The sequence below is a fragment of the Perissodus microlepis genome, chromosome 3 (assembly GCF_051167445.1).
Source record: "Perissodus microlepis isolate ML-2025 ecotype Zambia chromosome 3, ASM5116744v1, whole genome shotgun sequence".
In the NCBI taxonomy this organism is placed as follows: domain Eukaryota; kingdom Metazoa; phylum Chordata; class Actinopteri; order Cichliformes; family Cichlidae; genus Perissodus; species Perissodus microlepis.
The window spans coordinates 5206525-5219090 of record NC_140463.1 but is presented as its reverse complement, the minus strand read 5'-3'; the positions used below and the strand labels follow the sequence as shown (position 1 = coordinate 5219090).

At 39.1% G+C, this 12566-nt stretch overlaps 3 protein-coding genes across 3 annotated transcripts; all 3 read right to left on the bottom strand.

Moving 5' to 3' along the window:
• Positions 1-1583: 1583 nt before the first annotated feature.
• Positions 1584-4095, bottom strand: LOC146389553 (C-type mannose receptor 2-like). Its single transcript, XM_084911284.1, has 4 exons — positions 3771-4095; positions 3211-3582; positions 2728-3072; positions 1584-2457 (listed from the first exon to the last, which is right to left on the bottom strand). The coding sequence occupies exons 1-4, from the start codon at positions 3838-3840 to the stop codon at positions 2111-2113; spliced, it is 1134 nt and encodes a 377-aa protein (XP_084767410.1). The 5' UTR covers positions 3841-4095; the 3' UTR covers positions 1584-2110.
• An 875-nt stretch (positions 4096-4970) lies between these two features.
• Positions 4971-7990, bottom strand: LOC146389552 (C-type mannose receptor 2-like). Its single transcript, XM_084911259.1, has 4 exons — positions 7663-7990; positions 7103-7474; positions 6600-6944; positions 4971-6324 (listed from the first exon to the last, which is right to left on the bottom strand). The coding sequence occupies exons 1-4, from the start codon at positions 7730-7732 to the stop codon at positions 5978-5980; spliced, it is 1134 nt and encodes a 377-aa protein (XP_084767385.1). The 5' UTR covers positions 7733-7990; the 3' UTR covers positions 4971-5977.
• Positions 7991-8867: 877 nt separating this feature from the next.
• Positions 8868-11882, bottom strand: LOC146389551 (putative C-type lectin domain family 20 member A). Its single transcript, XM_084911249.1, has 4 exons — positions 11555-11882; positions 10995-11366; positions 10492-10836; positions 8868-10216 (listed from the first exon to the last, which is right to left on the bottom strand). Exons 1-4 carry the CDS (start codon positions 11622-11624, stop codon positions 9870-9872), a joined length of 1134 nt encoding a protein of 377 aa, XP_084767375.1. The 5' UTR covers positions 11625-11882; the 3' UTR covers positions 8868-9869.
• Between the last annotated feature and the right edge of the window lie 684 nt (positions 11883-12566).

Below are 12566 nucleotides of genomic sequence, written 5' to 3'. Positions count from 1 at the left end.
CTTAAAATTTCCCATCCCACCACTGCTGGAGTTCTCAAGTCTCATCCAGGTGGAAGTTCAACAACAAGTTCAAGTAAAGAGCAGCATCTCCATAACATCTGTTAACCCTTTAAGACCTACCATAGAACCAAGTCCGCCAGAGCTTATAGTATATTTTTACATGCTGTGGAGCCATTTTTGGGAGCATTTCAAGTTGCTATACATCAATACAACCATTATAACCCAAATTTTAATAATATGTATGCATTAAGTGCATAGTAATTACATAAATTGCAAAAAAGTGCAATAAACTACAAAAAAATTTAAAATGGTTTTTGATTTTTTAACATATATTTCTAGTTAGAGAAATTTAAGAGGCTTATCCCTCAAAACTGTAAATACAAAAAAGTTGCACAAACTAGCTTCCCACCAAAGGAAATTTATTTTAAGTGTCTTCATAGTTTTATTTTTGAGATACACCAATTTTCATATACTGCAGGAAAAACGAAAAAATATATTATAGTGCAAATTTGCAAAAAAACCAGCATATGCATCAAAATAAAATATTTCCAGCAGTGCAATTTGAGTCCTCAGCATCCCAGAAATGACACAGAAAGTCATAAAGTCAAACATAACTTTTAAAAACACAAGTATAAGCTCATAAGGCCACGATGGTAAAAAACTACATTTCCGCAAAATGACGTCACTTCCGGTTTCGGGCAGGTCATGCCGGACATGCGATAGTTCACCCTGATGGACGTAGGAAGTGTTACAAACAGCTGATCGGATCGGCAAAGCGTGTTTCTGGAATATTATGTTTTTGTTGCTGCAAGTGCTTTTTATGCAGTTTTTGCAAAGCTATATGTGGAAGGAAACTGTGACCGAGGACAAGCTGATGGCATAAGATGTAAGTACAACTCCTCCGGTTTCATATGCAAAAAAAATTATTGCGCTAGCTTACGTGGTTGCAGTGCTACCGGGATTTAAAAATAGTTACGCAAAATGAAGCGTGTCCGCTCCAACCGGCTTTAAAGGGTTAAAGGCTTTTATGTTGAAAAACCATCTGTCCATTTTCTTGCACTTATCTAATTGAGGGTCTCAGAAGTTGAAGCCTATTAATAGGACTATCAACCACCGGAACCAATAACTAATCAATGAAACAGTGGAATAATTCTATTTGTTTTTAAACATTCATAAACAGTCAGCCAGGCTTTTCTTCCAAATACTTCCAGCATGCAGATCAGCTGTAAACTTGATACTCTTCTTCATCTTCTGATTGATCAACAAGCTCCACAGTAACGTCACTCTTAACCAAACACACGGATCAAACTCAACACAGGCTTCATTTGGACACGCCCCCTGTGCTCAGCACAGAAGATACATTTCATCATTACATTAACTATGTAATGCCACGTGGAAAGCATTAGCTGCAGTTAATATAATATACTATGATGTATGTAGTTTGTACTTGTAAATCCAGGTAGTTGTGGTATTGCATGTGTTGGATGTACATTTGCTTTAACTGGCTTGGAACCAGCTGTAAAAATGCATCATGTTGACTTTGCTCTTAACTGGTCTTATCATTAAGAGGTGCTGTTTGTATTAGCTCCTGTGACAGCTGTAACAGTGACAGACTTGGTTAAATTAAGCTTTATAAGTCATTTAGATTCTTGCAGTTACACAGTGGTTTATTTGTCTTCATGAACAAACATGATCAGATTATAGAGCTCATATGGAGTCATGACACAAACATGGTTTTACCTGCTTTTAGTGACAGGCTTTGTAATTCAAGCTGAGGATACAATGGTGCGATACAAAGATTTACAGCACATGATGCAGAAACATTCAAACCATCACCATATCTGAACTAAATAAAACAAATATCCTGCTACAGTTTAATAATGAACCAATCCAGCAACAATGAAGGAAGAAACCAAGATGCTCCTGACTCTGGTAAAGGAGAGGAAATGAAACACAGACTGCTCTCTGCAAATATCTAACCTGCAGGTAACAATCTGTTGGTCATTCTTCTCCCATTTCAAACCCAGAGACTGTAAACACTGAGCAGAAACACAGAGTTCACCCCAGAAAATCTACATGTGCAGCTAAGAAGTGACTTTAGGTTTAAACTTTAGTGTTTTATACAAATAAAATTAAATCTCTCATTTTTCCTCTGACTGACCCACTCGTGCTGCCCTCCTGTGGTCATGGCTGCAGACATGTCACAGTCTTCAGTCCTTCCCCCTGAAGCCCACCTCTCATAGCACACTACATAATCAGTGACCCAAAGCCACAAACGTGCAGCACAGCTGTACTGCAGTCCCAGCCACACGAAAGGAGTCGAGGCGTTTTTGGCTCTTTCCTGGACCCATCGCTGCTCCTCAGGGTTGCTGATTGAAACCAGGTCATGGTGTTTCTGTCTGCAGTAATTCAAGGCTTCCTCCCAGGTTTTGTTTTGGCTGATCAGAATCAGATTATCTGCCACAAAATAAGAGAAAACATCAGTCAGTTAAATCTGGAGTTAAAATATCAGGATGTTTGGTCCAGTTTCACTAGAAGAACAAAAGAAAGCATTTCAGTGATTCTTCAGACGAATCAGCCGTTCCACAGAGAAATCTCTGTTCCAACCATCAGCTAAACATCTTCACCTGCAGAAATAAGTGGCTGAAGAAACATACTGACCCAAATCAGTGACTCCAGCAGTTCATCTATTGGACAAACAGCTGAGATAAATCTGTGTAAACTCACCATCATAGCAGAAGAAAGGCTTTCTTTGGTCACATCCAGCAGAGCTCCATCTTCCTGATCTCTCTAACAGAGTCGTAGCACATGTCCTGTTGTTTACGCTATCATTAAATGAGTCCACGTCCCAGTATCTGAAAGAGAAGTTACTCCCATCTGACCACCTCCAGCTGTCTCTGAACAGGCCGATCCACAGTTCTTTAGACTTCTGCAGCTTCTTAAACTCTTCACTGTATATCTGATCGAGTCCACTGGCCAGGTCAGTGTGATGCTGTCTGCAGTAGCTCTGAGCCTGAGTCCAGTTTACAGACTTATCATTCAAATGAAAGGTTTTGTTGTTTTTCATTGTTTCTGTCAAATCAACAGAAAAACAAAATAACATTTTTATCAACTAATTTGTTTCATTCTTTAAACTCTTTTTCAGATTATAAACTACATTATAACATTATTAAATATTGTTTCATCATATTACTGTCCACATATTCTCACCGTCATAGCAGATAAACTGTAATGTGTCACTACATGGATAATCTGCCCACTTGTCTCCTGTCCTCACACAGTTCTCAGGGTATTTTACATCATTTGGCTCTCCAGCTGCCCAACAGGTCTTATTTTCAGTGTATTCCTTCCCCAGCAGAGACCAGTGCCACGTCCTGTTGTCTCCTTGCTTGCTGTACAGTCCAATCCAGGCTTGTGTTTGACTCTGTGCAGAGTCTTGAAGTCTTCTCATGTCTGTCAGGTCAAACACTTTGGCCAGGTCTGTGTAGCTCTCTCTGCAGTATGCCCGCGCTTCATCCCAGCTCATCTCTTTTTTAATAAAGTGGTACTCATACAGCTGACATGTGATGAAGACACACTGACCTAAAACAGAAGAAATACTGTTGAGTATCTGCTGATACAAGCAGGAAACTCATGTTCCCATCAAACTGTCCAGTTTACAGGTGAATCCTTGATTTTCTCAGTCAGAGTTCATTTGTTTAATGAGTCCTGATCAAACTAAAGGATTTTAGGTGGAAACAATCAGGAGCCCTGGTAAAATGATCACTCACCCATCAGAAGAAGCAGAAACAGACTCCACTGCATCGTCGCTCTGTCACATGAAAATGACTTTTCTGTCATTTGGAGGAAACGATGAATCCAGCAGCTCTTCAGTGTTTGATGGACACGCAGCACTTTATATTAAACACAGATATCTAGTTTATCACACACTGCTGTAAGAAATATATGATTGTTCTTAATAAATGATCATCTGTTTAAAATTGTCCATGAAGAAAGAAGCAATAGTTCAAATGTGGTCCACACAGCACCTCTGTACACAAACATGAAATGAGCCTGCAGGTTTGAAACTGGTTCTTCTCTGGTGTTCATGCAGACAGCTGTGCAGTAAATAACCATCTGTACTAACACACACGCTCTTTGTACTCAGTATTTCAATATTAAGATACAAACTTTCCCTCTGACACAAAGACACAGTGTAGCTATGAGTTATGGAAGGACTTGTTTATGGAAAAAAGACATAAAGCACCTCACTGTGGACTGTCCAGCAAGCAGGAACAGGAAGTTTTATTCTAATTTCTAAAAATTATTTCCTTGTTTGTTTAACATTTCCTTGATGTGGGGGGTGCAGGGGAGGGCTATGACAGCAGAGGTACACCTACACACATCGCCACCACAGTGACACACTCCACTCATGCTCACATGAATCTATATGACTTCACAGGCCAAATTTACAATATAGGATTTCAAGCCTTAAACCAGCTTTTTAAAATTAAGCGGCTACACTGGTTTGAATTAAATTTTCTTTATACAGCGCCAAATCACCACAACAGTCGCCGCAAGGTGCTTTATATTGTAACGTAGACCTTACAGTAATGCATGCAGCAAAAAACCAAATAACCATATGACCCACTATAAAGCACTTTGGTGACAGTGGGAAGGAAAAACTCCCTTTTAACAGGAAGAAACCTCCGGCAGAACCAGGCTCAGGGAGGGGCGGGGCCATCTGCTGCGACCGGTTGGGGTGATTGTGTCTATATCTATTTTTACTTGACTTTGGCCTTTGACTTGAGATTATTTATATATTTTTGCATTTAAGAAAATGTTTTCTTTAAAAAGTTAAACTTTAACATGGCACATAAACAAGAAAATGTTTTAGTTGTTTGTTTGTTTTTGACAAATGTTGTATGGAGTTAAATTTTAAAAACTGCAATATTAAAAATAGAAACAAATGAACAGTTCGTTCTGTTTTGAATATTTATTATTGTTTGTTAATAAGACAAAAGTATTTCTTATTAGATTACATGAAAACTAAAGTAATCACTCTAATCTGAACATTTGCTCACACTGATTATGGTAAACCAGTATTTGCTCAGGTTACTTTAAACATCACTTTTATCACTGAATACAATAAACTCGAACTCATATCAAGTAACTTGTAAATAACCGTTCATATAAAGCCATTATTAAACAATGTGTACATTGGTAATGGTAATTGCGTCTCACCTCAAAACACACATAAAAAACATAAATTGAAAAGATATATGAGCCTGATTAACCTCACTGTTACAAATACCATTTGTGCATCATTAGCAAAGCTACTGTACTTGAAGCTCATTTTACCTGCTACCAACAAGGGTAGCTACCAACTTTGATTACTTTTAGTCATTTTCCAAAGTTATGCTTTATTTTAACATGTTTACAACAATCTTATCATTGTTACTGTTTTACATAGGAGTCATTTTGAGGACAATTACTCCACCTGGGTAAAAAAAAAGCTGTATAAGTCATTTAGATTCTTGCAGTTACACAGTGGTTTATTTGTCTTCATGAACAAACATGATCAGATTATAGAGCTCATATGGAGTCATGACACAAACATGGTTTTACCTGCTTTTAGTGACAGGCTTTGTAATTCAAGCTGAGGATACAATGGTGTGATACAAAGATTTACAGCACATGAAGCAGAAACATTCAAACCATCACCATATCTGAACTAAATAAAACAAATATCCTGCTACAGTTTAATAATGAACCAATCCAGCAACAATGAAGGAAGAAACCAAGATGCTCCTGACTCTGGTAAAGGAGAGGAAATGAAACACAGACTGCTCTCTGCAAATATCTAACCTGCAGGTAACAATCTGTTGGTCATTCTTCTCCCATTTCAAACCCAGAGACTGTAAACACTGAGCAGAAACACAGAGTTCACCCCAGAAAATCTACATGTGCAGCTAAGAAGTGACTTTAGGTTTAAACTTTAGTGTTTTATACAAATAAAATTAAATGTCTCATTTTTCCTCTGACTGACCCACTCGTGCTGCCCTCCTGTGGTCATGGCTGCAGACATACCACAGTCTTCAGTCCTTCCCCCTGAAGCAAACCTCTCATAGCACACTAGGTTGTCATTGACCCAGAACCACAAATCCAGAGTGCAGGAGTAGCGCAGTCCCAGCCACACGAAAGGAGTCGAGGCGTTTTTGGCTCTTTCCTGGACCCATCGCTGCTCCTCAGGGTTGCTGATTGAAACCATGTCATGGTGTTTCTGTCTGCAGTAATTCAAGGCTTCCTCCCAGGTTTTGTTTTGGCTGATCAGAATCAGTTTATCTGCCATAAAATAAGAGAAAACATCAGTCAGTTAAATCTGGAGTTAAAATATCAGGATGTTTGGTCCAGTTTCACTAGAAGAACAAAAGAAAGCATTTCAGTGATTCTTCAGACGAATCAGTCGCTCTACAGAGAAATCTCTGTTCCAACCATCAGCTAAACATCTTCACCTGCAGAAATAAGTGGCTGAAGAAACATACTGACCTAAATCCTCTCGGTGACTCCAGCAGTTCATCTATTGGACAAACAGCTGAGATAAATCTGTGTAAACTCACCATCATAGCAGAAGAAAGGCTTTCTTTGGTCACATCCAGCAGAGCTCCATCTTCCTGATCTCTCTAACAGAGTCGTAGCACATGTCCTGTTGTTTAGTCCATCATTAAATGAGTCCATGTCCCAGTATCTGAAAGAGAAGTTACTCCCATCTGACCACCTCCAGCTGTCTCTGAACAGGCCGATCCACAGTTCTTTAGACTTCTGCAGCTTCTTAAACTCTTCACTGTATATCTGATCGAGTCCACTGGCCAGGTCAGTGTGATGCTGTCTGCAGTAGCTCTGAGCCTGAGTCCAGTTTACAGACTTATCATTCAAATGCAAGGTTTTGTTGTTTTTCATTGTTTCTGTCAAATCAACAGAAAAACACAAAAACATCTTTATCAACTAATTTGTCTCATTCTTCAAACTATCGCTTTCAGGAACATATGATAACACAGATTATAAACTACATTATAACATTATTAAATATTGTATTATCATATTACTGTCCACATATTCTCACCGTCATAGCAGATAAACTGTAATGTGTGAGTACATGGATAATCTGCCCACTTGTCTCCTGTCCTCACACAGTTCTCAGGGTATTTCCCATTATTTGGCTCTCCAGCTGCCCAACAGGTCTTATTTTCAGTGTATTCCTCCCCCAGCAGAGACCAGTGCCACGTCTTGTTGTCTCCTGGCTCGCTGTACAGTCCAATCCAGGCTTCTGTTTGACTCTGTGCAGAGTCTTGAAGTCTGCTCATGTCTGTCAGGTCAAACACTTTGGCCAGGTCTGTGTAGCTCTCTCTGCAGTATGCCCGTGCTTCATCCCAGCTCATCTCTTCTTTAATAAAGTGGTACTTATACAGCTGACATGTGATGAAGACACACTGACCTAAAACAGAAGAAATACTGTTGAGTATCTGCTGATACAAGCAGGAAACTCATGTTCCCATCAAACTGTCCAGTTTACAGGTGAATCCTTGATTTTCTCAGTAAGAGTTCATTTGTTTAATGAGTCCTGATCAAACTAAAGGATTTTAGGTGGAAACAATCAGGAGCCCTGGTAAAATGATCACTCACCCATCAGAAGAAGCAGAAACAGACTCCACTGCATCGTCGCTCTGTCACATGAAAATGACTTTTCTGTCATTTGGAGGAAACAATGAATCCAGCAGCTCTTCAGTGTTTGATGGACACGCAGCACTTTATATTAAACACAGATATCTAGTTTATCACACACTGCTGTAAGAAATATATGATTGTTCTTAATAAATGATCATCTGTTTAAAATTGTCCATGAAGAAAGAAGCAATAGTTCAAATGTGGTCCACACAGCACCTCTGTACACAAACATGAAATGAGCCTGCAGGTTTGAAACTGGTTCTTCTCTGGTGTTCATGCAGACAGCTGTGCAGTAAATAACCATCTGTACTAACACACACGCTCTTTGTACTCAGCATTTCAATATTAAGATACAAACTTTCCCTCTGACACAAAGACACAGTGTAGATATGGCTTATGAATGGACTTGTTTATGGAAAAAAGACATAAAGCACCTCACTGTGGACTGTCCAGCAAGCAGGAACAGGAAGTTTTATTCTAATTTCTAAAAATTATTTCCTTGTTTGTTTAACATTTCCTTGGTGTGGGGGGTGCAGGGGAGGGCTATGACAGCAGAGGTACACCTACACACATCGCCACCACAGTGACACACTCCACTCATGCTCACATGAATCTATATGACTTCACAGGCCAAATTTACAATATAGGATTTCAAGCCTTAAACCAGCTTTTTAAAATTAAGCGGCTACACTGGTTTGAATTCAATTTTCTTTATACAGCGCTAAATCACCACAACAGTCGCCGCAAGGTGCTTTATATTGTAACGTAGACCTTACAGTAATGCATGCAGCAAAAAACCAAATAACCATATGACCCACTATAAAGCACTTTGGTGACAGTGGGAAGGAAAAACTCCCTTTTAACAGGAAGAAACCTCCGGCAGAACCAGGCTCAGGGAGGGGCGGGGCCATCTGCTGCGACCGGTTGGGGTGATTGTGTCTATATCTATTTTTACTTGACTTTGGCCTTTGACTTGAGATTATTTATATATTTTTGCATTTAAGAAAATGTTTTCTTTTAAAAAGTTAAACTTTAACATGGCACATAAACAAGAAAATGTTTTAGTTGTTTGTTTGTTTTTGACAAATGTTGTATGGAGTTAAATTTTAAAAACTGCAATATTAAAAATAGAAACAAATGAACAGTTCGTTCTGTTTTGAATATTTATTATTGTTTGTTAATAAGACAAAAGTATTTCTTATTAGATTACACGAAAACTAAAGTAATCACTCTAATCTGAACATTTGCTCACACTGATTATGGTAAACCAGTATTTGCTCAGGTTACTTTAAACATCACTTTTATCACTGAATACAATAAACTCGAACTCATATCAAGTAACTTGTAAATAACCGTTCATATAAAGCCATTATTAAACAATGTGTACATTGGTAATGGTAATTGCGTCTCACCTCAAAACACACATAAAAAACATAAATTGAAAAGATATATGAGCCTGATTAACCTCACTGTTACAAATACCATTTGTGCATCATTAGCAAAGCTACTGTACTTGAAGCTCACTTTACCTGCTACCAACAAGGGTAGCTACCAACTTTGATTACTTTTAGTCATTTTCCAAAGTTATGCTTTACTTTAACATGTTTACAACAATCTTATCATTGTTACTGTTTTACATAGGAGTCATTTTGAGGACAATTACTCCACCTGGGTAAAAAAAAGCTGTATAAGTCATTTAGATTCTTGCAGTTACACAGTGGTTTATTTGTCTTCATGAACAAACATGATCAGATTATAGAGCTCATATGGAGTCATGACACAAACATGGTTTTACCTGCTTTTAGTGACAGGCTTTGTAATTCAAGCTGAGGATACAATGGTGCGATACAAAGATTTACAGCACATGATGCAGAAACATTCAAACCATCACCATATCTGAACTAAATAAAACAAATATCCTGCTACAGTTTAATAATGAACCAATCCAGCAACAATGAAGGAAGAAACCAAGATGCTCCTGACTCTGGTAAAGGAGAGGAAATGAAACACAGACTGCTCTCTGCAAATATCTAACCTGCAGGTAACAATCTGTTGGTCATTCTTCTCCCATTTCAAACCCAGAGACTGTAAACACTGAGCAGAAACACAGAGTTCACCCCAGAAAATCTACATGTGCAGCTAAGAAGTGACTTTAGGTTTAAACTTTAGTGTTTTATACAAATAAAATTAAATGTCTCATTTTTCCTCTGACTGACCCACTCGTGCTGCCCTCCTGTGGTCATGGCTGCAGACATGTCACAGTCTTCAGTCCTTCCCCCTGAAGCAAACCTCTCATAGCACACTAGGGTGTCATTGACCCAGAACCACAAATCCAGAGTGCAGGAGTAGCGCAGTCCCAGCCACACGAAAGGAGTCGAGGCGTTTTTGGCTCTTTCCTGGACCCATCGCTGCTCCTCAGGGTTGCTGATTGAAACCATGTCATGGTGTTTCTGTCTGCAGTAATTCAAGGCTTCCTCCCAGGTTTTGTTTTGGCTGATCAGAATCAGTTTATCTGCCATAAAATAAGAGAAAACATCAGTCAGTTAAATCTGGAGTTAAAATATCAGGATGTTTGGTCCAGTTTCACTAGAAGAACAAAAGAAAGCATTTCAGTGATTCTTCAGACGAATCAGTCGCTCTACAGAGAAATCTCTGTTCCAACCATCAGCTAAACATCTTCACCTGCAGAAATAAGTGGCTGAAGAAACATACTGACCTAAATCCTCTCGGTGACTCCAGCAGTTCATCTATTGGACAAACAGCTGAGATAAATCTGTGTAAACTCACCATCATAGCAGAAGAAAGGCTTTCTTTGGTCACATCCAGCAGAGCTCCATCTTCCTGATCTCTCTAACAGAGTCGTAGCACATGTCCTGTTGTTTAGTCCATCATTAAATGAGTCCATGTCCCAGTATCTGAAAGAGAAGTTACTCCCATCTGACCACCTCCAGCTGTCTCTGAACAGGCCGATCCACAGTTCTTTAGACTTCTGCAGCTTCTTAAACTCTTCACTGTATATCTGATCGAGTCCACTGGCCAGGTCAGTGTGATGCTGTCTGCAGTAGCTCTGAGCCTGAGTCCAGTTTACAGACTTATCATTCAAATGCAAGGTTTTGTTGTTTTTCATTGTTTCTGTCAAATCAACAGAAAAACACAAAAACATCTTTATCAACTAATTTGTCTCATTCTTCAAACTATCGCTTTCAGGAACATATGATAACACAGATTATAAACTACATTATAACATTATTAAATATTGTATTATCATATTACTGTCCACATATTCTCACCGTCATAGCAGATAAACTGTAATGTGTGAGTACATGGATAATCTGCCCACTTGTCTCCTGTCCTCACACAGTTCTCAGGGTATTTCCCATTATTTGGCTCTCCAGCTGCCCAACAGGTCTTATTTTCAGTGTATTCCTCCCCCGGCAGAGACCAGTGCCACGTCTTGTTGTCTCCTGGCTCGCTGTACAGTCCAATCCAGGCTTGTGTTTGACTCTGTGCAGAGTCTTGAAGTCTTCTCATGTCTGTCAGGTCAAACACTTTGGCCAGGTCTGTGTAGCTCTCTCTGCAGTATGCCCGTGCTTCATCCCAGCTCATCTCTTCTTTAATAAAGTGGTACTTATACAGCTGACATGTGATGAAGACACACTGACCTAAAACAGAAGAAATACTGTTGAGTATCTGCTGATACAAGCAGGAAACTCATGTTCCCATCAAACTGTCCAGTTTACAGGTGAATCCTTGATTTTCTCAGTAAGAGTTCATTTGTTTAATGAGTCCTGATCAAACTAAAGGATTTTAGGTGGAAACAATCAGGAGCCCTGGTAAAATGATCACTCACCCATCAGAAGAAGCAGAAACAGACTCCACTGCATCGTCGCTCTGTCACATGAAAATGACTTTTCTTTCATTTGGAGGAAACAATGAATCCAGCAGCTCTTCAGTGTTTGATGGACACGCAGCACTTTATATTAAACACAGATATCTACTTTATCACACACTGCTGTAAGAAATATATGATTGTTCTTAATAAATGATCATCTGTTTAAAATTGTCCATGAAGAAAGAAGCAATAGTTCAAATGTGGTCCACACAGCACCTCTGTACACAAACATGAAATGAGCCTGCAGGTTTGAAACTGGTTCTTCTCTGGTGTTCATGCAGACAGCTGTGCAGTAAATAACCATCTGTACTAACACACACGCTCTTTGTACTCAGCATTTCAATATTAAGATACAAACTTTCCCTCTGACACAAAGACACAGTGTAGCTATGAGTTATGGAAGGACTTGTTTACATTAAGTTATGGAAAAAAGGACTTAAAGCACCTCACTGTGGACTGTCCATCAAGATAAATGAGGAAGTGTGATAATAATATGTAAATATAACTTCCTACTGTTTGTGGTGCAGGTGAGAGAGAGTCTATGACTCTCTTTTATATCTCAGGTTTTAAACACCAGTTTCTCCAGTAAATTCTGAAGGAATATGTAAATTATCAACCTTTTCCTTCTTACTTTATATTACTGGGTCTACTGGTTAGTTGGGAAATCTATATTGCAGACAGATGTGAATGTGAACATGAATGGTTGTCTCTGTCTATGTGTTAGCCCTGCTAACAGAGTCTGGTGACATGTCCAGGGTGTGCCAAATGATCACCTTGAGTCGTGAACAATGGACATCACTGGGGTGCTGGGTTTCCTCCTTTTTAGTGCACAGCCAGGTTATTAATGCAGCGGCTTTTAGTTGTTGTTTGTTTGTGGGACTTTCTGTCTGAAGATAAATGGGAGAAAGGTTTCGTAACTCATCCAAGTGACTTCTTCAGTCTCGGCTGACTGCTGGTTTCCCCAAACTTA